Raw genomic sequence first — 27,814 nt, forward strand, 5'->3', positions numbered from 1 at the left:
TTATATCCACATAAGCCAAAAATACATTTTCTAGCTTTTCTCAGTGTAGAAAGCTCCAAATATTTTCACATTTCTTCTACATAAATGACCCATTTTAAATACACATTCATCTTTCCAGAGGTGAAGTCATCCCTTTAATACATGTTAACTAATGAATGTTATTGTAAAGTGTTACCATAATTACTAAATAATTAATTGATTTGAATACACAACTAAACTTACAATTTACATCCATGATACAAAAAAAAAACAAAAAAAAAAACATTTGCGTCATCTGAATTCTTTCATCTCTGTCTCCTATAGAAACACCATTACCGAGAGTTACCCAAGGAAGTCCAGGAAACGCTGGGATCCATTCCAGATGAGTTTGTCTCCTACTTCACCTCCAGATTCCCTCTTCTTCTGCTACACACACATCTGGCCATGCGTTCCTGTGCAGCGGAGCGACTGTTCCTGCCTTACTATCACTCTTCAGAACTTGCTCAGACCCTGCCCACTCAGACTCTGCCCACAGAGACCCCGCCCACAACGACCCTACCAACAGAGACTCCTCACACTCAGACTCCTCCCACAGAGTCCCTGCCCACACTGACTCCTCCCACAAAAACCCTGCCCACTCAGACCCAGCCAACAGAGTCTCCTCCCACTCTAACCCCTCCCACACAGACTCTTCCAACAGAGACTCCTCCCACAGAGAGGTTAAATTTAACCCCTCCCACACAGACTCTGCCAACAGAGACTCCGCCCACTCAGCCTGAGCTCAGCACAGTGATGCTCATACAGACAGACCCACAGGAGGCTGTAGATCCGTAGAGTCACATGACCGGTTCACAGATGTTCCTGGGATGAGTGTGGGTGTGTGCGCGCGCGGTCTGGGCCTGCAGTGTCTGGGCTGTGTCTCGCAGAGGACGCCATCGCATCTTTCAGTGCCTTACATGTGTTCGAGATCATCGCTGGAGGAGGAAAAACCCTGTAGTCATTCCTTCCTTCCTTCTGTGGAGCGATTGTGTTGTTGTGGAACACTTGAAGTGAACGCAAGAAATTCTACTGTGCAATGTTGAGAGAGAACGTGTTATTGAATATATATTTTTGTACATATTTGGATCATTGATAATCGGTTGAAGTGGCCATTGATTGTGCCTTTTTTTTTAAACGACACTGTGTCTTGGTTCTGAAGAGAGTCTAACGTGTGTGATTTCTGCTTTATGCTTTTGCTGCTGAGAGATGTTAAAGGAATAATTCTAGTTTCCATACAGCCCCAAAATGACCAAACATAATCATAGAAGTTGTGTGTTCTGAAGATCGCTTCCAGATTGAAGCCATTATTCACTGCTATCGTTTGGCTTCAGGAAACTTTAAATACAGTTCGCTACTATTGTATGATCCCACTGGTCTGAAACTATAAGTTTGATTTTTGGGTGAGCTGTTCCTTCAATGTCTCGAACATAGAACCAACTGTATGACATTACAGGTATTACGCTTTCAAAAGTTCTGGATGTATTTTCATGACAATCTTAGTTATTGTTATCCTGCTCATAACTTCAGTCATCCACTTTAATATGTTGGCCATTTTTAACAAAACATGTTGAACTATGAATTCGTTCCCTTGGATTCTGGATAGTGCGGATGCATTTTTTTTTTTAGCGTTCAGGTGATTTTCTTAAATAATGGAGAATAATTGAACTATTTTTCTTGGTTTTAGTGGACTCCTGATTTAAAAAACTGTGGGCTTTCTGTTAGGAAATGCCAGGAAAGACTTTATTTAGTGTCCCAGTGCTATGAAGGCGTCTCTCCTGCAGATGTGCAGTGCATAAATACGGCATGGTGACATGAAATGCTGAACTGAAATATTGCGGATGGAGCTTTTATAACGTTACATGTTTTTTAATGTTCAGTATATATTTTTAAATGGCACATTTTAAAGGGGAAATGATTCAAATGCAATGCCTTTTCACATGTAGTGTTAATAAAAGCTGCTATTGTGCAAAGCCACGTGAGTTTGTACAATCCTCGGGAACTATATTATTCACTCCAGCCACCATCACTCGGATATCTGACCTTTAGTGTAAATGACATGTTTTGTTTTCACTCTGTGTATAATGCAAATGTGGAGAACCAGTTTGCATTACCTCATTGCAGTTCACTAGTAAAATAAAATAGTACTATTAGCACAAAACATTGATCCTGAAATACACAGAGATTAGCCTTACGGTTTTAAACTGGTAGTTACAGCGAGTTTACACAAAACTATGGTTGAATTCTTAATACCATTATTTAGATGCACTTTAGATGTCCATAGAGAATAAACATGTCTGTGTCAAAAACTGTCTTCAGAATTTAAAGTTTGGGAGCGCAAACTTAAGTTTGGGCTCATTTTAAAGAAGACCCTTGGCAGATTATTGTTGACATGAAACAAGTTACAGAGGTTTAAGTTTATGAAAATGATTAATGAACAATATTTTATACACAATATATATATTTTACGAAACACGTTTAACTCGAAGCCATAAATCTGAACAAGTTTTGTTTTACAATGTCCTTCTTACATTACATGCACTTACTACAGTAATAACATAGTGTAAAGAATATTTAATGAGTTAACACAATGAAGGAGATTGGTTTAATAAACAGAAACTCGAAATATGATGTTATCTGAACCATATTAATGATTTTAGTTAATTTGACAAAAGATAAAAAGTTGATCAAACTTAATAAATATAAAACTGAGATAAAAAAAAATGTATGCTTAGCGCAAATTTTTTACTAAAGGGCAGTAAATGATGCATATTACATGCAACTAGAATAGTCCTAACCCTATTATAGGCCTGCATAATATTACAAAGTGTAACCAAAACATCTGGACAAACATGCTTTATGGTTGGGGGCTTTTTTAATTGTTATTATTTATTTATTTATTTATTTTAAATTTACTATGTTTAATGTTCTGGTCGTTTTATATTTATATTATCGTCGTTATTTTAAATTGTTGTTTATATGTTTATAGTCTATTTGTTTAAATTATAGCCCATGCGAAGCGTTTCCGAGGAAATCGAAAGTTAGACGTTGTTTTCCCTGACCAGTTCAGCAGAAATCCCGCCCACTGCAGGCTCGTTGGTTTGGTATAATGGGTAAATCTTGTGATGTGCAAATAATCTAAAAATTGTATAAGATATATTTTATTTACTCTCGTGTTACACATTGCTTTTTATTGTTCAAACAAAGGTTTGTCCCTCTGGAAGATTCGTCTATGGCTGTAAGGGAGCGGCTGAACCCCTGTCAGTGCAGGAGAGAATCGACAACTGTGAGTTTGTTTAATCCTAAAATACAATTCAGCCTACCTAGCTTAGTATTAAATTTAATATTTAGTTTCCTGTTATCACTGTAAAGCTGCTCTGAAAATATCTATAGGGCCTATATCGTTAAAAGCGCTAAATGAAGGTGACTTAAGGGCTGTCAGAGACGCCTGGGCTTCATTTAACTTACTACGATAGTTTGATGATCATTATATCAACATGCTTAGTTAATACAACTTGAAAACTATAATAATGCGCTTTTGGTTCTGGTTCTGTGTAACGTTAGTGCTTTGTAGTCAATTTTCATCCATTCAATGACGCAGATTCAGATCGCTTCATAAATGTAAATTCGTCTGTGATTTCTCTCCACTGCACATTGTCAAGTGACATTTAAACTTGTTGATGACTATAAATTAATAATATTTTTAATAGCTTGTTTTCATATGACGTCACGCCACTGCGTTGCCATGGCGTGAAATGCAAATGTGGGCAGGAAGTAATTTGTTGTATTTAGAAAGCAACATAACAAACTCAAAATGCCTTGTGTTTTGAGTCATTTATGGTTAACCTGTCACTCACTGTATTCTGGGCACTTTGCACAGTAAAACGTCCTTTAAGATATCAATCCGCTGAAAGATAAACCTGATTGCTCGTCTGTCTCTGGGGATACGCCTTCCACACGTTTCAAGTTTGTTTGACACATTTTGAGCTAATCATTTTAGAGAAATCTTGAAAAAAACTGCCGGGATACGCAGTGTCCGGATTACCATGAGGACTCACGCCCTGCTTCCCCAGAGTTGCCAACTCTCCAGTAGCACCTCAATGCAGAACATGAGATCCACGGGGAGGAGTCGGATCACGATCCAAGGGGTGGAGATGGGTAGGATTAGGGTTGGGTTTAGGGATTAGGGGTGGGTTTAGGGATCAGGGGGCGGAGTTGGTTAGGTTTAGGTGTATGTAAGGTGGGAGGAGTTGGATCTGGATCCGACTCCTCCCCATGGATTTCATGTTCCGCAGTGAGGACCATCTCACGCATCTGGTGTGACACTCATGCATTCAGCCTCAATCTCACGGTATCTCACGCTCAACAAAGAAATCTCACGCTAAATTAGAATTTCTTCGTGCTGTACTTTTTTGTATTACTATAAGCAAGTTCAGGCTCTTGACTACTGATTGGACCACTGCATTTTATCACGCAGAGAAAAATCGCGGAAAAACTTACACCGACAGACTAGACAGAGAAGTTTACTCTTGATATGGAACGCTTTGGCGCTTTTAAAGTCCCTGTAAAGTCAATTCTACAAAAAAGTTCTAAACACATTCTAAATGTTACATATGTATTGCTAAAACATATTACAAAGTATGTGAACTGTGAAGTACTGAAATGTGGAGTTAGACCGTTAACAGGGTTCTCAAGTCTCACGCATTGGCCGTGAGACACACTCATTTCGACCGGTTCACACGCTCACACGCCACACTGTGTATTTCTCACGCTGAAAAGGCAATGCCAACCAAGTTGTCCTGGCTGAAAGCTTTCTAACGTTGTATACGAGGCGCAGGCAAACAAAGTGAAGTTTCCTGCCGCCAACGCGTATCTCCGCCAGATTGCGTTCGTTACTAGCCTAGGCAACATATATGCGCGCTGCGTGCACCACTGATCTATACATGACATGTCATTCAGTAGCGCGAACACACGGAAATGGACGGAACATCCTCGGCCACCGTACGTTCGTTACTAGGTAACCATCAACATCGCGCGAACACATGTGTCGTGATGGAGAAGAAGGTCAGTTGGAAGAAGCTCGTCTAACATTTTTGGGCTAGAACATTTAATATGTAGCCCATCGTACATTATTATTGATGCAGTCAAAAACTCTACAACTACTTTGCAACCAGGCTCAGTTTGGCTATCTTACGTTATCTGAAACTAAGAGAAATGTTAGTGGGTATGGAAAGGAATGAAGATTTACTGATTTTATTTTAAATTACATTATACTGTAATATTAATAGTCTTTCTAGTTACATTAAGGATGTATTACAGCAGATTGCTCTGGGTAATATTTAATCATTGTCATAATGTTGCATTTGTATTTTTCAAAGATGTCAGGAAAAAAGCAGAAAGATATTTTGTCATTTTGGGCACCAAAGGGTAAGCCCCCTAAAAAGGTTGCCAGATTAGAGGAGGAGACAGTGGAAGAGGTGGTGCACTCTAATCTGTCCATTTCTTCTCAATGTCCCACCACACAATAAATCATTCGTCTAGATAGAAGACGCATTCAAAAATCAAAATGCAATTTTTAAAGATTTGTTTGAAACTGTTTGGAGCAATTTGTTATATTTTTGGTTAGCTATATTTGTAATACTGCATTAAAGAGTATTTGATGTGATGAATTGCTCTGTCATTTATCAGATTTACTAATTGTTATCATTTTAATTTGTTCTGGTTAATTATGAACAATGGGTAAAATTGGGGGCGGGGATGGGTGGGGCGGGGCTTCATTATGGCTCCTCCCCTAACCGCGTGTGATCTCACTCCAAGCTTTTGCTCAAACTTGAGAACCCTGCCGTTAAACAGTTTTTCACCATTGAAATTTTACGGATTAATTGGGCGGGGCTAAAACAGGGCTCGATGACGCACTGGAGCCCATGAGCTGCTGGACACGCCCCTATTTGATGACACACAGAGTCTGATCTCCCCCTATCTCCACACACACTCCTCGAGCACATTCGCATTTACCGCTCAATCGCGAGTGACTGTCAGTACTATTAGTTACTACAACTGAGCCTACAGTTTTCTAGCTAGCCATGCCTTCGACACGGACATGCATGGGCTACTACCTGGATGCGATCATGTACAAAACAGATCGGTATCTTCATTTAAATTCCCCTAAAAACGATCACATCAAGAAGAGGTTTTTAGAGAGCCTAACGTTACCTTGATGACGAGCTGAGGATCACCGCAAACACCCGCCTCTGTAATGATCATTTTACACTGGATCGTTTTATAAACTTTCCTCAGAGACAACTTAGATTCACTGATAATCCGCTGTTACTGGTGAACTGGTGAACGAATCCTCCCGTCTCCAAAAGCTAATCAGCTAATATCACCGTCCACAGCTTTCTTGTGAGTGGGCGTGGTTTCAGCGCAGCCAGCGGACACGCCCCCAGTGTTTGAGAGCAGAGAATCTGCTCATTTTTTCATGATTTTGATAGCTTATTTTATGTACTTCCCGACTTTCTGGTGTTTTCTCCAAAATAAAAGCTCAAGGGTTTATTTCTTGCAAGTGAAGAAATTAGGACAAAACTATTGTAATTTTCCTATACAATAAGTGTAAGTTACATATACTTTTGAAATATTCATTTTCATTTATACAGTACATTTATTTGCTAGGCCTATGGATTTTTCATAATAGGAATAATTATATAAATCATTATTACATTATTATAATAATTGTTTGGCATCCTAAAACAGAGGATTATATCATAACTAAAAAGATGTTTGATCCCTCTTTAATGTCCAGGTACAAGTTGAGGCTTTTCCTTTGTTCAATGTCACAGTTCATGGGTTGAAGCCAGTTAAAGCTCTTAATTTTGAGCTCTCAAAGTGCACCAGATTGATGCATTTAACCTTAAAATGTACAAAATTTTCTTGCGGGGGGAGCATGCCCCCGAACAACCCCCCGAACAATCCCCTCTAATTTGATTTCCTACCGTTTCGGGAGCACGTTCATCTGCCAATCGTGGGTCTTTAATGCGGATACTTTCCTCGTGTTTTGCTATTTTAATATAATGATGCATTTAAAAAGTAACCCAGACAGCAAACTGACATTGAATCAACGTGGAAAAACGACGTCTCTCATTACATCGAAACAACGTTGATTTTGCTCATCGAATTAATGTTGAACCAACATCAGACGGCGTATTCTTCAAAGCTAAATGAAAATCCTCGTCCAACGCGCAATGGGTTGTGGGCAATATCAGCCGTAAGAGTGTGTATCGATCTACACTTCAGATTCTGACCGGAAAAAGTAGACCATCCGGGTATCTTTGAAACACTGATTTCAACATACTACAGTTTGGGACGCACTAATTCTATTTTCGAATACTATTTAGGACGGATAGTATGCGAATTGGGACGCAGCAACGGTGTTCCAGACAGCTGAAAATTTCTACTCACTGTGTTTCGGACAGTCATTTCTAATATAAAACGCATACATTTTAACAACTATAAGTTGGTAAAGTAATCATATTAATCTTCATAACTTTGTTGTATAAACGTCTATACTCTTTTAATCGGCAGTTGCTCATTTAAGCATTATATTCTAAATCTATATATTTAAGAATTTTAATTTTTTTTTTTTTAATCCCTTAAAGTGCAAATTGTTACTCATAATTATTTTATAAGACCATAAGAATGATTTTTTTCATCATTTTCTGGTGGGTGATCGTGTTTTAAGAGCCGTTTTCCATTGAGGTATATTATCCCCTCGTCCATTTGTCTTGCCGAAAAACCTTCCCCTCGTCATTTTCTGAACAGTCAATGGTGTACGTTAGAAACTCGCGTTGATTTCTATAAAATGACTGGCTCTGGAAGGTTGGTCGGAATCGAAAGAGGAGGAGGCAAAGATGACACGGATATGTATATATGCCGTGACCTGAAAGTGTTTATTTATAAAATTTGCCAAAAAAAAGGTCCGGAATACCGTGATGTCCGGAATACAGTGAGTCTACTACGTTACTTGAATCGATCAAACCCCAAGGAGTTTTTATTGTGTACCAAAAGTTGTTGTTCATAAGGGGGGGAAATGCAAGGAATTGATCGAAAAACTTGCAAACCTATGTATGCGGTCGGGAGGAGCCGAATGGGATAATGCTTGTGTGTGTAATGTTAGTGATCACTTCGTCAAAGGTGAGTTAATACAACTTAAGTGACTATGTTTGTGTAACGTGTAATGTTTACGAACTTTGTAAAGTCAAATTATGTCTGTAAGACGAGGTAGTTGCTGATATCTACAGCCTCGATGGCATGAAAATATTTCAATTCAGTTGAAAAATCGCTCCTCTCTTCATAACGTAAGGATCACATTCCAACATATGTTTGATTTTTTTTGTTTATATCTTTCTCTTGTAATAGCGGCGTGTAAAGTAGTAGGCTACAATACGGACTTTCCTCCATCTCATCCATTGCACTCTTCACTCGCTGCCCTCCATCTGAATTCCGCGCGTCATCATAATCACGTGACTGAAACCCTGCTATAAATTTAATTAAAAGTACATTTATTTGTAGAAAATAGCTCTTTTCACAATTGTTTTAAAACAGATTTAATGCATGTCTACAATTTAGAGTGATCTGTTATCGGTGATGTATTTAAAAATGTTCATCAAATCACACAGTTGGCAAATAATGTATTAATTTAAACAATGTATTAAAGAGGGGGTTGACTGCGATTTCACTTTTTTTCATTTTAAATAGTGTGTAATGTTGCTGTTGATGCATGAACAGTGTCTGCAAAGTTGCAGCGCTGAAAGTTCAATGTAAGCAGAGATATCGTCTTTTTAAAATCAGGAAGTGTAAACGCCTACAAAAACGACTTGATTGGGACTGCAGCTGGGTTATGGTACGTCACTAACCCACACATTTGCATCAACCACTCCCTCCGGAATATGCAGAAAAGGGCATGCGCAGCTCCAGCAGCTCGTCGAGTGAGTTGTTCTTGCAGCTGTCAGGTCTTATGTCTTCGAGCTTCCCACAGACGCTGTACTTCTCAACAATGGATACTATTTATGTTTGATTATGTTCCTGAAAATGATGATCGTAATTTAGCTCAGTTGTTGGGCCACAACCTGTAAGTAGGCTAAGACTTAATCATTTTAAATGTATTTGCATGAATAATTCCAGACGTAGCCGTTGTGTTTTATTTTTTTTTTCAAATGCCAGCGCTGGCTTTATTGCCACTAGGCTATTATTAGTTATGCTATTTTGTGTCTACGACAAACGCGTAAAAACTATAGACTGTAAAAAAGGTACAAATATGAATTTTGTATAAGTACTAATGTTGTAAATGTATTTTTCATGTATATATGTTTAATGACGTTATTTTCGATTTGATCAAGAACGTAAACTTGCCAACGCTGTTTGAGTATAACATTAGTAGCCAGTCAGTTGCTATTGTTGCCAATCAGATGCTATTGTGTAAAACAAACGTGTATAAAGTTAAACAAAATGTGGCAAATTATCATTCAGAAACGTTAAGTAAGAGCCGACTCTCTTCATCGTGGCTTTCTCGGTCTGATTCTGCCTGATACTGCAGTTCGACGCATATTTAAATCTGGACCGGAGCTCATGACGTGCCCGTTTCCCCCGTAAAGGTAATGGGCGTTAACTTTCCGGACAACGTAAGCGACAGTTTAGCCAATCACAACACACTGGGGCAAGCTAACCAATCTGAGCCCACTACGTGTTTCTGAGGGAGTGTTTTCATAGACTCAGGAAGTGAACCGCTCGTTCGAGGACAGAGGAGAGCGCGGCTGACAATAAACGTGAAATTTATGAAAAATAAGACTTTTTAAAAACGAAAAACCACGAATACATGTTATATTGCACCCCATGAACACAATCATGCAAAGAAAAAAAGCAGTCAACCCCCCCTTTAATTTAAAGGAGTAGTTCACTTTACATCCAAGATGTCCATGTCTTTCTTTCTTCAGTTGAAAAGAAATTAAGGTTTTTGATGAAAACATTCCAGGTTTTTTCTCCATATAATGGACTTCACTGGGCACCTAACGTGGGTCAAGGTCCAAATGATAATAATAATAATAATAATAATACAATTTTATTTGTAAAAGCACTTTACATTTTAAAAGAACAGGTCTGCTACAGGTCTGACCATAAGAACAAAATCTAGACATATTTAAAAAATCATAAGATCTGCTAAAAAGTAATGTCTTTAGACCCTTTTTAAAAGTGTCGATGGTCTGTCGTGCCCTCAAATGGTCCGGAAGGGCATTCCAAATCCGGGGAGCAGCAGAGCAAAAGGCACGATCACCCATTGTGCAGAGTTTAGTTTTTGGAATTTTGAGGCGGTTTGAGTTTTGTGATCGGAGGGATCGTGCTGTAGAAACAGGGGTAAGTAGTTCTTTCAGGTAGGGGGGTGCGTTTCCATAGATGCATTGGTGAGTAAGAAGTGAAACCTTGTATTCGATCCGAGCAGAAACGGGAAGCCAGTGAAGAGTGCGGAGGATGGGAGTGATGTGTTCATGCTTTCGCACTGAGAAGAGCGTTGCAGTAATCCAGTCTAGAGGAGACGAAGGCGTGGACCAGTTTCTCATCATCAGCTAATGTAAGTGTAGAGCGGAGTTTTGCAATGTTTCTGAGATGATGAAAGGAGATCTTACAGAGATTTTTGATATGGACTTCAAAGGTGAGTTGTGGATCAAATCTCACACCGAGATTGGTAACTGTTGTGGAAAGGGGGATGTCTTGGCCAGAGATAGTTATTCCGGAGAGTGAAGATGACTGAATTTGGTGCGAGGTGCCTATGAGAATTGCTTCAGTTTTGGAACTGTTTAGTTGGAGAAAATTCTGTTTCATCCACCCCTTTATCTCCTCGAGACAGGCAGTGAGTGCTGGGGATGGAGATGATGTTGGTGATGCTGCAGTTGGTTGTGGGTCGAATTTCATGTACAGTTGTGTGTCGTCGGCGTAGCAGTGAAAAGATACTCCATGGCGGTTGATGACATGTCCGATTGGCAGGATATAAATGATGAAGAGAATGGGGCCAAGCACCGACCCCTGAGGTACTCCGCAGGTAACTGTATGTTCCCGGGACCTTGATTTTCCAAGCGAAATGTATTCCTTTCTGTCTGTCAGATATGAATTGAACCAGTCCAGGGTTATTTCACTAAGTCCAGTGGTTTGATGCAGCCGGTTGAGTAGAATGCCATGGTCCACAGTGTCAAAAGCAGATGACAGGTCGAGCAGTATGAGAAGGGAAGGTGAACCAGCATCAGCTGCCATTCGTAGATCGTTTGTGACTCTGACGAGCGCTGTTTCTGTGCTATGAGCTGTGCGGAAACCAGATTGGAACTTTTCAAATAGGTGGTTGTTTTTGAGGTGGTCCTGGAGATGAGTGGCAACAACTTTTTCCAAGACTTTTGCGATGAACGGAAGATTTGAAATTGGCCTATAGTTTGATAATATATCAGGAGCAAGAGTGGGTTTTTTCAGGAGTGGTCTGATTATGGCGGTTTTAAGAGCAGATGGAACAGTGCCGGACAGTATAGACTGGTTTATTACAGTGGTAATGAGAGGGCTTAGAATAACGGAGTTTCTTTTGACAAGGGCAGTAGGAAAAGGGTCAAGGGCACAGGTGGTGGGTTTCATCCTTGTGATGATCTTCTCGACCTCCTGATTTGAGATTGCTGGAAAGCATTTCAAGTGGTGGGCGATTGCAGGCTGTAGATGGACAGATGGGGCAGATTGGATTGAGGATCCATGAATGGAAGAGCGGATTGAATCTATTTTAGTTTTGAAAAAGTCCAGTAAGTTATTGCAGCGTTCTTCTGTGTTTTCCGTAAATGAGTGGGTCTGTGGTTTAAGGAGATGATTAATGGTGGAAAACAGCTGCTTTGAGTTTCTGAGATTTTTTGTGATGATTTTAGAGTAGAATGACGACCGTGCCTTTATTAGCGACTTAGAGTATTTATGTTGGTGTTTCCGAAAAGCTTGTTGGTGGACAGTGAGACCAGTGGCTTTGTATCTCCGCTCAATGGCCCGCCCAGATGCCTTCATTTTCCGTAGCTCACTGGTGTACCAGGGGGATTTTTGAGAGAAGGTCACTGTCCTGGTTTTTACTGGTGCGTGGATATCTAGGAGGCTCTTGAGAGAGTTGTTGTAGAGGTCCAAAGGGGCCATGACTGGTGAGCTGTTAACAGAGAGAAGATGCTAAGGGTCGAATGCCAAAGAATCTAAATTGATGTTTTTGATATTTCTAAAGCAGATTTGGCGCTTAGGCTTGATGAGGGCAGATGGTGAATACATCATCATAGAAATGACCTTGTGGTCAGAGATGCCCAGATCATAAACCCGGAGATTGCTGAGATGGTCAGAGTTTGTAATGACCAGATCGAGTGTGTGTCCCCTAGTGTGAGTTGGGACATCGACCAGTTGAGTTAGATTAAAACAATCCAGTAATTGTAGGAATTCTGCTGCAAAACGACAGGTGGGGGAGTTGACATGGATATTCATATCTCCAAGAACTATGATATTGTTAGACATAGTACAGAGTGTTGTCAAAAGGTTAGACATTTCTGGGATGAAAGACGGGTTTGGTCTGGGTGGCCGATAAATGAGAAATATTGTTGTGGAGAGAGGAGGCTTGCACTTAAAAGCGAGGTATTCAAAAGAAGATGGCTCGGGCATGGTGATGGGTGACAGGCCCAGATCACTTCGGTGGATGACAGCCAGACCGCAGCCCTGTATTACGGGCTTTCTGTAGGTAACAGTAACCAGGAGGACAGGTCTCATTTAAAGCAGAGAAAACATCTGGTTTGTGCCAAGTTTCTGTAAGGCACACCAAATCCAGACATTTATCCAGAATATGTTCCTGTATTAGGTAGGGATGTCCCGATCCGATCCACGGCATCGGTATCGCGCCGATACCGGCCCAGAACGCTAGATCGGAGATCGGAGGGGAGAAAAAAATATGAGCGATATCCAGTTTAGCGGCGCAGCCTGTCACGTGATGATTGTTGTGTTAAAGCACACGCGCGCAGAGAATCACTCTCGCTTTTGCGCACGGATTCTAATGTAATCGGATGATTCCACAAAAGCTGCATTTCAGTCTTTTCAGAAATTCATTGGCTATCAGAAAATAGCGTAATTTCATTCTCTATTGCAACTGGATAGATAAACTGTCACTCAAAGAGAGAGCGAAACTGGCGCGCGTAAAGTTTGAAGCGAAATTTACGCGCGTGACGCGCGTCAGAATCAAAATCCGTTGGCGGTCATTGTTTTTATATATATAAACTTTATTACAGGCTCAAGGCCCACAGAAGACAATACTATACACAGAATCAATAAAATATCTCACATTCATATATACCCCTTCTATACAGCAACAACAGAAGAATAGAGCTAATGAAGGCATAGATACCAGTGATCCCATATTTTTGACATGTACCTCACGGAGCTACGACTTGGATCTACTATCTGAACATATGTCGACCGAGCATTCATCAAGAGAGTTACCGCTCTGTATTTACTCTGGATAGCAGAACAGCGGCGTGGGGATCATCGTCACCGTATATTTGTGTCCACCGGACCCTTCGGAGCCGAACCGTTTGGCGAGTTTCACCATTTGCTCGCTCCAGGAGCTGAGCTGGATGACGGCCGCTGTCAGCGGTACTTCCGCCTGTCACGCGCCCAGTTTGATGACCTGTTGTCCCGCATCTGAGCGAGGATCACCCTCGCCCGGCTCCTCATCCATCTAATCTAGCTGTCATTTATTTTTGTTTTGATAATAAATAGAGCCAGCCTTCAAAAGTTATTAACCTGTCCTGTGATTTTTTTTCTCTCTCTCACGTCCAGACACGAATGTATGCATGCACATATGTTGATATATATATAGCGCGCTATGTATGTTATGCGCGCAGTATGTCTCGCTCTAGATTCCGGGAGATTTGAACTAATTTGCGGGCATCAGGGAGACGCTATCAATATGCGGGAGACTCCCGGAACTTCCGGGAGACTTGGGATGTCTGTCTTTACAACATAATACTATTTCTAGATATGGAATGAATAACATTCAATACAAAATGAACATGTCTCCATATAGAAATAATATTTTAAGTGATGAAACATTTGCTTTGTTGTGCATAATCCCACCATGCATTTAGTCATATTAACAAAATAATTCATTGAAGCATCCAGACACTTCACCACGTGAGCAAGCAGCTAGGCTCCTGATTGGTTAACGCGGCGCGAATTCACGCCAAAGTTCAGATTTTTCAACTCGGGCGGCAGACGCGAATTCGCGTCAAACGCGTGAATGCACAACGCTCAATTCGCGCCATTCGCGCCAACTTGACGCGCGAATGAGGCGTATTCGCGTCTTCCGCGCCGCGCTCCACGCCTCATTCGCGCCGCAGGAATTTTTCTTGCATTGACTTAACATTGAAATCATTCGCGCCTGACGCCCTATTCGCGTCCGGTGTGAACGTAGCATTAGTGCGTCGAAGTTGTGATAGCTGTCGGCTAACGCGAAATGCTACTATTTACATTCCATGGATGTTTATTCATATATACAATTGTTTTGGACTAAAAACTTCTTCAAATTGGATTGTATGGACGCTTTACAGTGAAACCAAACCATTTTTGTTGGAATGTGGACTAACAGATGGCTAATTGGTGAGTTTCTTCCAGTTTGTGTTGGTTTGTTTTGGCTGTTGGTGGTCTGACAAAGAGACAGATTGTGCCCGCTGTGTTGATTGTATCTTAAAATGGTTTACGTCGTTCGAATCACGAGTTTCTCAGCTTTCCAAAGATATGTATTATGTTTACTTTTGTGTTTGTTTTGTTTTGTCTTTCACAAAGTTAAACCTATAAACCACCCTGTGGGCCGTATACGGCACGTCGGACCACGAAAAAAAAAATATCGGACTAATATCGGTATCGGCAAAAGCCAAAGGTGCGGCATCGGTATCGGTATCGGAAGTGAAAAAGTGGTATCGGGACATCCCTAGTATTAGGCAGGATTTATTTGTGATAGATTGTGCATTGAACAGTTCAATCGTGATGGTAGATGGAGCGGTGTGTCTTTGTATTGGCCGGAGTAGACTGAAATCCACTCCACGTTTTCCCTCCCGATCCATGCTCAGAGTTGTCATGGAAACTCCAGCGTTACTTATTCTGGGAAGGGTGGCGCTCTGATGACGTATTGGAAGTGCGACGGGGCGTGCGCCACACCAGAAGGATGGAATGCCGTGATCAGACCGGGAGAAAACAAACTTTCTGCCGCAGCCCCTATGAGTGTAGCGCGGCCGGCGAAGTAATCCAAGTTGTTTAATGACTGGTATGCATGATGGAACGTTGCAATTGTTGAAACTCCTCAGTTGGGTGACGGAATACTTAAACATCGCGCCAGTCGCGGAAAACGGCCAGGTGTCCGTCCACAGCACCAGCGCCGAGCAGAGGAGAGCCGCCAGACTCAACAGAAGCCCCGAAAGAAGGCAGTCTGGTAAGTTGACAACAGTTGGAATCGGCGAAATCCGTACAAACACATCCATAAAGTTTGCACTAGTTATATTTACTGGACGTAGTAGTGCTGGTCAATAAGTATACTGTATAGCCTGGTTAGATAGCAACAGTTCTTGCCACAAGGATTTTCGGACGGAGAAGCGGCGAACAAACAACGCCAGCATCCTCTCCCTCCCGTCATAAGGTCAATAGGTTAAAGTGTGATAATGTCAATAGGTTAAAGTGTCATAAGAGAGTTTCAAAATAAAATGAGAGTTTCAGTGCAAACTGTTCAAAGGGCTTTAAACGATTCCAGACGATGAATAAGGGTCTTATCTTGCCAAACAAGTGGTCATTTCAAAAATAAATAAAAAACTTCAAGTTTTATAAGCACAAAAGCTCGCCTTGCTCTGTTCTGTGATGCACGTTCATGATTCTCCTGTTCAAACTCGTTCATCAAAATGAACGAATCTTTTTTCGAGTCATTTGGTTCAGTTCGAACAGGAGAGTCACAAACACGCATCACGTACTCAGTGGAAGAACCATATTTGCCTCGAGAGCATAGGTTGAAGGTTCCCAATCAGACTGTGGAAACCTTCTCGGTAACTAACGTAACCTCGGTTCCCTGAGATGAGGGAACGGGTAGTGCATAAGGCTATTGCAACAATTTTTAAAAAAATAAGAGACTGATCTCATGAAGTAGTGTGTGTATGACACGCCAATTCGTATTTCCATTTTTGGCGTGCTATCAACTAGGGGTGGTTAATCTGTCTGATTTCCCGATTCGATTTGATTACGATTATTGAAGTCCCGATTCGATTACAGTCAATTTTCGATTATTAACGATTCCCGATTACCGATTATTGATTTTCCATTTCACAACAGTAAACGAAAATACACTAGACCAACATATGATTATATTAGCAGCAGCAACATTTTGGTATTAATTGCACTTTTTATTTGTTTGATATTCATTGAAAATATAATGATGGTTAGTGAGGACATGCAAACATGCTCTACTACTTAGGCAACTCATTATCTTTAAATTTATTAACTTTAAATTTTTTTTCAAAAGCAATTGTGTTGCATTATAATGCAAATGCACCTGGTTCTATTAATTGACAGCATTAAAATGTATTTTGTGATTTCCTTCAATTGAAAATATTTGAAGCAAGTTTGGGGGACTTGAAGGGCATCCGATTCAGAGAATCACCCAGAAATTCAAAAGAACAGCATTTATCTGAAATAGAAAGCTTTTGTAACATTAAACAATTCCGTTCAAATGTTTGGAGTCGGTAAGAATTTTTATTTAATTTTTTGGGCAAAAGAAAAAAGAAATCTATACTTTTATTCATCAAGGATAAAGTAATGACCCATAAAGAATTAATGCACAATATATTTTATTAACATTACAAAGAACGACCAGGAAAATAAATGTGTGCCTGAACTAGGAGCATACTTGTAGTAAATAAATAATATAACGACTGGTGCAGCCGAGTGTTTTTCCTCCTCTGGCTGGAAAGGTGTCATATGGCTTATCATATTTGTCGTGTTTCCGTCGTTGGTTTTATTCCACAAAGTGTACAACTAGTGCGGCTCTTGTCCAGCTCCTTTCCCCCTTCAACTTCAGAAGCCAAAATATTTCCACACGTCAGCTTTTAACCTAACAAGGAAGGTGTTTGGATCTCGCGTGCCATCTCATCTCTGTTATGTGCACGCCACAGACGGTCCGGCCACTGCACTTCCGCGCTTCAGAGTTCCGTCTTTCGCGTTCCGTCAATATTACGTTATTATAAATACATATAAAAAAAAATTTTTTTGAAATCGATTTTTTGACATTTGTGAATCGATTCAGGATCGTCCACGTCCGCATCGCAATGCATCGAGAATCGATTTTTTTCCCCCACCCCTACTATCAACACGCATAATCGCTTTTCAGCGTGTTTATGAACGCCGTTGACTTTCTGTCGTTACGTTTTCAACGTTATTTCTGTATATATAAATATATGACTTACCTCAACCCCGTCCCTAAACCTACCTGTCACTGGGGTTAAAGGATTAGTTCACTTTTGAAAAAACTTTTGCTGATAATTTACTCACCCCCATGTCATCCAAGATGTCCATGTCTTTCTTTCCTCAGTCGAAAAGAAATAAAGGTTTTTGATGAAAACATTCCAGGATTTTTCTCCATATAATGGACTTACATGGGAACCAGACGGTCGGAGGTCCAAACGACAGTTAATAACAGTTTCAGATGCAGCTTCAAATGTCTTTAAACGACACCAGACGATAAATAAGGGTCTTATCATGCGAAACGATCGGATATTTCAAAACTTATTCCAAAAATGTAACTTTTCTAAGGACAAATGCTAGCATTGCTCCATTCTGTGAGGCGCGTTTGTAACGTCACGTAATACGTAATTACGTTCAAAAGGTCACGGGCTACGTAGCCAGAAGTACAGAGTCAGAGTGTTTACAAGTTGAACGCATAGGTTGAACGTGCAAACTAACTCAAACGCCGTTTACAAAAAAGGAATTAAAAGGTAAAACAACGATGTCGGACGATTTTGATTCTGTACTTCCGGCTACGTCGCCCGTGACCTTTTGAACGTAATTACGTATTACGTAACGTTACAAACGCGCCTCACAGAATAGAGCAAGTCTAGCATTTGTCCTTAGAAAAGTTACTTTTTTGGTATAAGTTTTGAAATAACCGATCGTTTCGCATGATAAGACCCTTATTCATCGTTTGGTGTCGTTTAAAGACATTTGAAGCTGCATCTGAAACTGTTATTAACTGTCGTTTGGACCTTGGACCGTCTGGTTCCCATGTAAGTCCATTATATGGAGAAAAATCCTGGAATGTTTTCATCAAAAACCTTTATTTCTTTTTGACTGAGGAAAGAAAGACATGGACATCTTGGATGACATGGGGGTGAGTAAATTATCAGCAAAAGTTTTTTCAAAAGTGAACTAATCCTTTAATGGCATTTATGAGTGTTCCCTTACCATCCTAGGAAAAAAAAAGATCGCTCCCCAGATGTAGATCTACATTTTGCTTCGTTTCGCTCGGACATTTGACTGCGTGTACAGACACGCAGAATTACTGGGACATTAATGGCGTAGACATGTACGCATACACGCGGATACACGCGGATAGCTCAAAATGTGTAGAGATAACACGCCACTTGACTCGAAAGTGGTGTGTATGTTTACGCAAAAGTCATGATGTCGTGTTGAAAATAAAGATATTTTAACTGGATCAGCAACTACACAGGAAAGTCCTAGTGATTCAAACTACAAACAGCAAAAGTAACATTGATGCAGTGTTGAAATTAGATAATTATGTGAAAATGTAAGTGATTGTTGGGCATTAGTAATGAACACCTGCAGTTAACACGCAGAATCACTGAAGGAAAGAGGAACAACGAGAACAGAAAAAAGAAGAGACAAGCAGAAACATCTTAGTTACTAACGTAACCTCGGTTTCATGAGAGAACGGGAACAAGTATTGCGCCGCTAGATGCTATAGGGAAAACTCCTTTTTCTCGGATTTATTAAATCCTTTTATTCAATAATGCAGTGCTATTGCACTGCCATGCTGAGACCTGCACGTGCTTATTGGCTGAGCTGTGGGAACTGCACAAGCCAATGGCGAAGAGGCATTGGCTTGTGGCGCATCTCGCCGAACTGAGCTCAGACCCCGTTAAAGGGGGCGAGCCATCTGCATATATAATCACCTCATTTCGCCATACAATTCGGGTTACTTTGAATCGACGAACGCCAAGTAGTGTGCGTCATAGCATGGCTGTCTACGCAATACTCATTCCTTACGTGGTGGTTACCAAGGTTACGTGCGTGTGCTCGCACACAGCCAGCCCTCCGGGGCCTACACAAATATGCATTTCCCACATTTAGCCTGTACGCACAGACGCTGTGCAAGGTCATGAAAGACGAAGAGCAAGTCTTGATGATTGTGCCTTACTGGCCCACTCGGACTTGTTCATCTTAACAGCCCTCCCTGTCAGATTCTCCTGAGGAAGTAGCTTCTTTCTCTGGGACGGGGCACCCGAAGGACTCATTTGACCTTCCCCCAATGAGTAGTTGACACAGAGCACCCTCCATGAAGCTTATGCTTTGAAGTGGAACCTGTTCATCGAGTGGTGTTCACCGAGAAGCCCCCCTGGAAATGCTCTGTGCTTTCCTTCCTGCAAGAAGGGTTGGAGCGAAGGCCTTCTCTCTCAACCCTGAAAGTGTATGTCGCCGCTATTGCCGCACATCACATAAGTCTTTTGGGAAGCACAACCTGATCATCAGATTCCTGAGGAGATTTTTTTGCCTCACCTTGTGTCATCTTGAGACCTCTCCTTGGTCTTAGCAGCTGCAAGAGAGTGCCTTTCGAGCCACTGCAGTCAGTAGAGCTTAAAATCCTGTCCCTTAACATGGATACGTGCACAATGTTCCCACCACTCCATTCAGGGACCAGGTGGTGAACTTGCAAGCACTTGCCCTGGAGAAGGCAGACCCAGCCTTACCTCTGCTGTGTCCAAATTCTTGCTTTGTGTTTATACGTGGACCGCACGCAGAGCTTCAGAACCTCAGACCAGCTCTTTGTCTGTTACGGAGGACAGCAGAAGGGAATGGTCTCCAAGCAGAGGTTGGCCCTCTGGATGCCATCTTCCTAGCGTATCAAGATCAAGACAAGCCGTGTCCCCTCAAAGTGAGGGCTCACTCAGCTTAGAGTGTTGCCTCCTCCTGGACGTTGGTGCAGCTTTGCTGGGAGACATTTGTAGAGCTGCAGGCTCACCTAACCCGTTTAAGAGGGATTATAGTCTTTGTTTAGAGCCAGTTTCATCCCATGTGCTGGCTACAAGTAGCTAGTTGAGGAGGGTACACACTCTGTCTTGCTTGCTGTGCCATTCCCATCCAAGGACGGGATACAAATGCCCATATTGCTCCCCAGGTGAGTTCCCTGGTGAAGCCTGGTAGAGGTCCTCCAGCTACCTCAGCAGTTAAATGCGGCAGAGGCGTCTGATGCTGGGTCTAGCACTCGTTTGTATGCCCACAAGGTCAGCCTTTACTAGACTAGGTCCCCATATCTTGTGATTCCCCATACCACATTTGTATTTTTCACTGTACGGCTTCCCTGTTGGTGAGCCTGTGTCTTTCCCTTGGCAGAGTTTGCTCTGCCAGTATTGACTTCCACCTTTAGCAATGTTTGCTCCACCCCGGAGACCTTCCATATGTAGCACTGCCCCAATGGCAAGTCCATGTGTAATCTCCACATGTTACCACCCTACAAGTAGGATGTGGTCTGCATTGCATCTCTTTCCATTTGGAATAGTCTCACTGTGTGGGTCAAAGCAACAGCAGTGACTGGCTATCTCCGTCTAAAGCCCTGTCTTTTCTTCCATCCCAAAAGGCGAGGGGGATACAGGAGGCTTACTCAGGGCGCTGGAAGGGTCAGAAATTGTGGCGTTTTGGTAGGGTTTGCAGATCGTCAGTTCAGTTCTGATGTAACGTTGAACTTGACTGACTGATTAATATTGTTACTCCCGAACTGAGACGTTTCGTCCCAACACCACAATTGCTGCCTCACTGCTGAATGGCTGGGACCCACCACAAGACCAGTAATGAATGTATAAATCACTATAAATGTATTGTTGATGGCTTTAAAATGTCTCTGCTTTAACAATGTCATTTTTGTTCTTCAAGGTCTGTAATGTAAAGGTGTCTGCATTTGTACTGTGAATAATCATTAGAAGACATTAAACAATGGGCAAGTATAATGTTGTTTTGTAACACTTACCAGTCATTGTTTTAAAATAAAATATCTCACCATGGGCTATTTTTTGGTTTGCAGAAAAGCCAGAGGATTCTCCACTGGAGACATGGAATGAGTCTATGGTGAGCATCTGGTTAAGATCGATAAGAATCAAAGAAACATATATCGAAAAACTTCATGAAGAGGAAGTAGATGGTCGGATTCTACGTGAACTATCAGAAGAAAATTTGAAAAAATGGACTGGAATGAAATCCGGGCCTGCGCTTTTGATAATCAAAAAAAGAGATGAGTTAGTAAATAATTCACAAAAAGCCCAACGACAACATGATACTTCACACAAACAGTCTTCTGAAAAAAATGACCATGGAGCAAGTGCAATTAAAAGTGTTGACACAAGAGCCGATGTCAATGAAGAGAACAAGGAAGAAGATTCTGTACTTGTGGTAACAACAAAGAGAGATTCAAAACCACGACCTTTTGATATCAAAGGTGTTGATTTTACATATGTTAAGAACAGTGTACTCTTACCAGAATCAGGGGTTAGTGATTTTATCACTCCATGTCATGAGTACAAGTCATTTGCCAATGCTGCAAAACTGGACCGCCAAAGACTACAGGCCAAGTTTGCAAAGGAAGTGCTGAAGTTTGCAACTGGTTGTATGAATGTTCGTACAAATGGCACAATACATTTTGGTGTCATGGACAGTATTGGTGACACTGGTTATGTACATGATGAAATCATTGGTGTTCCTGTCGAAGAAAAAGATGTATACTATGATTCATTAGATTACATTGAGAGGAGTTTCTCTAGCTCTGATAGCGAACTTGTACGACTGTGTGTTGGTGAACCTCAGTTTGTTAAAGTAGTTGGTTCAAACAGCAACGTGGAACACTATGTTGTGGAGGTTGATATTAAGCCAGCAGTGAGCATAGTGAAGAATAAGGTGTTCTTTGTCAGCCTGCCAAATTTTAATGAGAAGGCAAACAAAGTTCAGTTAGAGAAGAAGACCGCTTATCGCAGAGTGGGTTCTAAAACAGAACCAGTGGCTGACCTGGATGAGTTCTACCAACAGATCAATTTTAGGGATGCTAAGAGAGAAGAGGCTGAGAAAATGGATAATTTCACAGTGCCAAAACTGTGCCAGAACCTGGGGAGAAAGCTAAATATGCTCTTAACAGGTGGAAAGAAAATAATGGACAAGGAAAAATGGCACATACTTGTCACCAATCAATTTCAGGAGAAGGATCTGCAACACACAGATTTTTTGCTGAACATGGACATCTTCTGTGTGTTTGACTTTGATCCAGATTCCAATGTGTCTGGGTTATGCCATGAATACAATAAGCATCATTTAGTGAACCGCCATTTCATGCAGAACTACAAAATTCCCAGTGGCTTCAGCATCCGAGACTTCATGAGTCATCTGCGTCTGTTTGATCAAACCAGCTGGATATTTTGCAATGGACGGAGCGATTACAAAGGCAACGAGCCTGCCTGTGATCCGAAGACCTGGGTCAAAACAAAAAGAACTCTTCTAAAAGATTGTGTGTCATTGATCTGCAAAGATATCTTGCCAAAAGGAACCTTTCAAGTGATCTTCCTTCTTACTTCCCCGGTTGACACACCATTCCTCAACACATTCTATGAGTTCTTCACTGATATGGAAGGACATGAAGACATTATCTGCCTTGCTGAATCAGAGGAGAATTTCAAGGACTGGCAGACCTTTGCTCTAGGATTCTGTGACATGGAAACAGTAAACAATTCAAGTGTTGTTGGAATGACAATAAGTCAGGTAAATGCAACCCTACAACAGGTCCAGCCTACCACTACAAGGGCCACCAAACGATTACCGATCCATGCCAAAGGGGAGTGTTTCCTTGATACTCGAGAGGAGGAAGCAAGATGTTCATTGGAAATTCTGAGTCTAAACCACTGTGAAGAAACTAGTCCCGATATCATGGAATCTGAAAAAGAGAAGATTGAGCAGCAGTTTTACCATGGAGGAAAATTATCTTGGATGAATCTCTGGCTTGCGGATAAAAAAATCATTGGGGAGGTTATTGAAAGAGATGCTTTCAAAGAAGTTAACAATATAGTGAAATATTGTGGAATTTGGAGTGTGGATCGGGCACCCATCAGCTGCATCAACATATACCATCATCCTGGCAGTGGTGGCAGTACTGTGGCAAGGCAGGTACTGTGGAATAACCGAAGGGATATAAGGTGTGCTGTTGTAGATCATTCAAAATCTGCATCAGTTGTTTCAGAAGATGCCGTTTGGCTTCGGGAATACGAAGAAAAAGATCCCCAAAAATGCCTCCCTGTTCTTCTGCTGTTTGAAGACTGTGATCAAGAGTATTTAGAAGATGTAAAGAATGAATTGGAAGTGGCTGTCAATACCAAGAAAATAGCACGTGGAACTCTCTGCTTCATTCTGCTAAGTTGTAGGCGATCGCACAATCCAGAGAAGATGTGCAAGGAATCACCTCAACAGAATGTTTCTATTACTCATAAACTTTCAGAGACCGAAAAAAATCAGTTTTCCAAAAAACGACAAAGACTTGAAGAGCAGTTCAAGCCAGAATTCATTCTAACATTTGTCCTGATGAGTGAGGAATTTGAAAGCCACAAAATTGCTGAATATGTGAAGAAGTTTGTCAAGCATTTACTGCAAGACATTGACCACAAGTCTGTAGTTACTAAGCTTGTACAGTATGTGGCATTGCTCAACACTTATGTGCAGAACTCTTTCATCTCTCAGTCACATTGCGAAGCTCTCCTGGCTCTGTCCAACTGTGTGGATAGATTTCGACGACATGCCTTTGAGACTTCTCTAAGTGAGCCAGCTAAATTGGTCTTAATACACTTGAGGGATGAAAACACCTATATTAACTCCATCAGAATCATTCATCCACTGGTTGCAAAGGAAATCCTCCAACAATTTCAAGGTGACAAACAACAACAAAGTGATCTTGCTTTAGATCTTCTCAACAACAATGTGCTCTTTGAGCACAGGTTTGGGAAAGATCAGTACATGAAGTTCTTGCGAGATCTGTTCATGACACGCCACAGGATAAGCAAAGGTGATCAATTTGACAGCTTTTTCTCTCCCCTAATTGAGCATGTGAGAGAGAAAGAGTGTCCAGATAAAGCCATTGAGCTTCTTAAAGCGGCTTACAAGCGTTTTAATGAGGATGCTGTTTTTGCTCAACATCTGGCTCGACTCAATTACAAACATGACAGATTTGAAGAAGCAGAAAAGTGGGCTAAAACTGCAGTAGAGAAAAGGCCAAAGAATTCCTATATTCTTGATACCAGAGGTCAGGTGTACAGGCAGTGGTTCGCAGCTAAATGTAAAGCCATGGAGCAGGATGAAAAAACACCTGAAAACACAGTAGATGCTTTGGAAACGGCACTAAAAGCCATTGAATGTTTCCAGGCATGCAAGAATGCAGCAGTTGAGGACAATGAGACCATCAACAATGCTGGATTTGTTGGAGTAGTAGAGGTAGGATGTGCATTGCTGAAGCTAATGTGCACTCTTCATGTGTTCTCAAAAAGAAAGTCTTCAGAATTAATTAAATACCTCCTTACAGATTACATTCCTGTTGAGATAAAAGAACCCTGGGAACATTTTCATTGTACGTTGAAAAACCTCCAAAAAATCATGCTGGAAGCACTGGAATGGATTTCGGAAGACTTGAGTTACTTCCAGACTGACCTGAACACCGACGAGGAGAAGACATCTGACACTGTTGAGAGGGCCATAAAGAATTCCATGCACTGGCTGGTGAATAAGTCTTCTGCTTATGGGAAATACTTCAGTGGAGCTTCTCTTATTACAGATCAAAATCAAGGGCCCTTAAGTCCTCTCATGAAACACATGATGATTTATTATCATGGTGGGGGAAACTTCACAACAATTTTTTCCCTCCTAACAAACCAGAAAGATGGTAACCCTGTGAGTGTTCTGGAGCAAATGATTTCACTTTACCCAAGCAATCCTATGAGGGCACAAATGCCACAAGCAGACCTTGTCAACTACATAGCATCTCATTTTGCTTTAAGTTGCCTCTCAACACAGTCTTCCAAGCTGGCTGCATTTCGGGATCTGCAAAGACTGAGTCACCAATTCCCTAAAGAGAAACTGAGATGCTTGCCAAGTGCTCTTTTCTTACTCGTCTTACTTTTCTGGCCAGAAGAGCATGACACAGAAGTGGAGAAAGAACACAAGTATGAAACTGTTCTCTCTGCTGTTGAACATCTCCAGAGAAACTACAACAAGAAACTGAAGGACATCCCTCCAAGGAAAAAGAGGATCTACACTCATTTCTTCCTGGGCAATGGGACTGGATTTGAAAAGTTTGTCCACAAGAGCAAGGTTGAAACAATCACAAGAATGCTGACTATTTCAGAAAAACGCATGAAATGGTTTAGTGGGGAAGTATGGAAAAAACCAGGAATCTCTAAATTGCTGAGATCTGTCACAGGCTGGACGGAGGATGAGAAGGTTTTTCTGGAGGGTCCCAAAGGAATGAAATTTCAAGTCCCAGCTCTCAAGTCATCCTCAATACCCCATAACAATGAGAATGTCACATTTTACCTGGGCTTCACTTTTAAAGGACCTGTTGCATACAACATTACTGTACAAACATAGACAAACTTATGTACATTGATGGCCCGATATCTGTCTTTGGGCGCAAATTACATTTAAGGTGAAGAAGATGTTCATGTCCTGTGTAGCTGAAAAGCCATTTTATTGTAAATTAACATCAGCACTGTACATTGATAGTGAGAAATAGTTTCTTATTATATTCAGTGTGATTGGTAACTTGAAGTATATTGTGTTGAATTTACTGCATTTCCCTCACATGTATCCTAAATACATATAGATATCTACTGAGATTTGTATTTCACTGCAAATGGTTTATTGTAGCTCTTTTTTATATCATGAGGAATTGATTCTGGGGAAATTAAAATCTACTAATAAGGTTGGAGGGCAATTTATTTTTTCTTACTTGTTTTAGTCTGTGCAGGTTTTTGTTTCTAAAGTTTTATTGTTATTTTTTTTACTTCTAAGTTCTTTTTTTACTTCTAAGTTTACATGCCTTAAATGTTTATGGGAAAATGAACATTTTTGTTATAATTTTCTCAAAATTTGTTCCAAACCTATATGCATTGCTTTCTTCTGTCTCATTTTTACAGAATATCTTCTTTTGTGTTCCATGCATAAAGCTTTGTAATAATAAATGGTGATGGTTTTTAATTTTTTCATTGAACTACCAATTCAACGTGTGTATATTCCCTACCAAAGGTCCAAAGTAAGCATCTTTCAAACAGACTGAACTGGTTTTAAGGAGGTTTTTTTTCTGTCTGGATGTTATGGAGGCAACCCTGCTCACAGCACTTTTTGTCAGCATGGAGTGGTTTGCTCTGGGTGATGATGTGAAGATAGCAGCAGCAAACTAAACTACTAGAAAGTTGCTTTCAATTTAAGAGTCCTGTTTTTTCTAAAGAAACTATTTGTGTGTGCGTGCGTGCGTGTGTGTGTGTGTAATTGCACAAACTAGATGATACTGTTCTGTCATTAGAAACGTTCGAGTTTATGTTTAAAAGGACAGAGAAAACAATGTATTCTTTAAAAAGACACATAGTGAAGGAAGTTATGCCAGCCATGCCATTGATTTAAAAAAATTAATTGCTTACCCAATTTTTTTTTTTTTTTTTTTTTGCTTAACTGATCTGAGGTGTTTTGCAATTAGAAAGCTAATTTGAATTGTCATTTTTAACAAACACTGATTAATTTTTTAATTTAAAAAAAATTATTAGTCAATTTTTAATAGTAATTTTTAGTATTTTTTTTAGTCACTTTAAAATGGCGTGACACTTCAATCGTCTGTATTATATAATCGACAGTCCAATTATACTGACATTTGCACAGTATGTATTTAATATGTCATTTCTTATATAAATGTTTGTATAAATTATAAAACAAAATATTAATCGGTGTATGAATGATTGAGTGAATGGGTGAATGTGAGGCAATATGTAAAGCGCTTTGGTGGCCATTTGGTCTATGAAAGCGCTATAAAAATGCAGTCCATTTACCATTAAAGGTTCATGAAACCCCCCTCGTCTAGCTCACAATTTATTTTTGAAAAATGCAACTTAAATGGGCGTGGATGGCTGTGAGAAGGGAGGGAGTGGGTGTGGTATGGCACGGCAGGGGAAGGGGAAGGAGGAACTGTCATCAGCCAGTGTCCCATGCATATCAACTCTCACTAAAAATCAGTGCAAAAACGAGAGGAAATGCTAGATTACTTTTATAGCTGGAAAAGTTAAAGTCTAATGAAATACACACTTTATTATTGTCCTTTCAAAAGTTACTGAATGCCCTGACATATATTAACTTACAGTAATCATAATTCTATTTAAAACATATTAATGTACATGTCTAATTATGTCATTATAAAATATGTAGTTGTTATATACACACT

At 40.6% G+C, this 27,814-nt stretch overlaps 2 protein-coding genes across 4 annotated transcripts in view; both read left to right on the plus strand.

The window, feature by feature from the left end:
* Positions 1–1,988, plus strand: part of ern1 (endoplasmic reticulum to nucleus signaling 1) — a 45,901-nt gene extending 43,913 nt beyond the window's left edge. The window contains exon 22 of the mRNA XM_089128940.1: positions 304–1,988. Coding sequence (XP_088985066.1) covers positions 304–813 — 510 coding nt within the window. The 3' untranslated portion in view covers positions 814–1,988. The remainder of the gene's footprint in view (positions 1–303) is intronic.
* A 1,091-nt stretch (positions 1,989–3,079) lies between these two features.
* Positions 3,080–26,596, plus strand: samd9l (sterile alpha motif domain containing 9 like). 3 transcript variants are annotated; one of them, XM_089128941.1, is made up of 4 exons: positions 3,080–3,128; positions 3,223–3,301; positions 21,244–21,307; positions 21,392–26,596. In XM_089128941.1, the coding sequence occupies exons 3-4, from the start codon at positions 21,304–21,306 to the stop codon at positions 25,972–25,974; spliced, it is 4,587 nt and encodes a 1,528-aa protein (XP_088985067.1). In that variant the 5' UTR covers positions 3,080–3,128; positions 3,223–3,301; positions 21,244–21,303; the 3' UTR covers positions 25,975–26,596. The 3 variants fall into 3 exon arrangements, with proteins under 3 accessions (XP_088985067.1, XP_088985068.1, XP_039510807.2); XM_089128942.1 differs by lacking the exon at positions 21,244–21,307; XM_039654873.2 differs by lacking the exons at positions 3,080–3,128; positions 3,223–3,301 and having other exon boundaries at positions 18,508–21,307.
* The last annotated feature ends 1,218 nt before the right edge of the window (positions 26,597–27,814 follow it).

Source organism: Pimephales promelas, chromosome 3 (genome assembly GCF_988280905.1).
Source record: "Pimephales promelas chromosome 3, fPimPro1.hap1.1, whole genome shotgun sequence".
In the NCBI taxonomy this organism is placed as follows: Eukaryota; Metazoa; Chordata; class Actinopteri; order Cypriniformes; family Leuciscidae; genus Pimephales; species Pimephales promelas.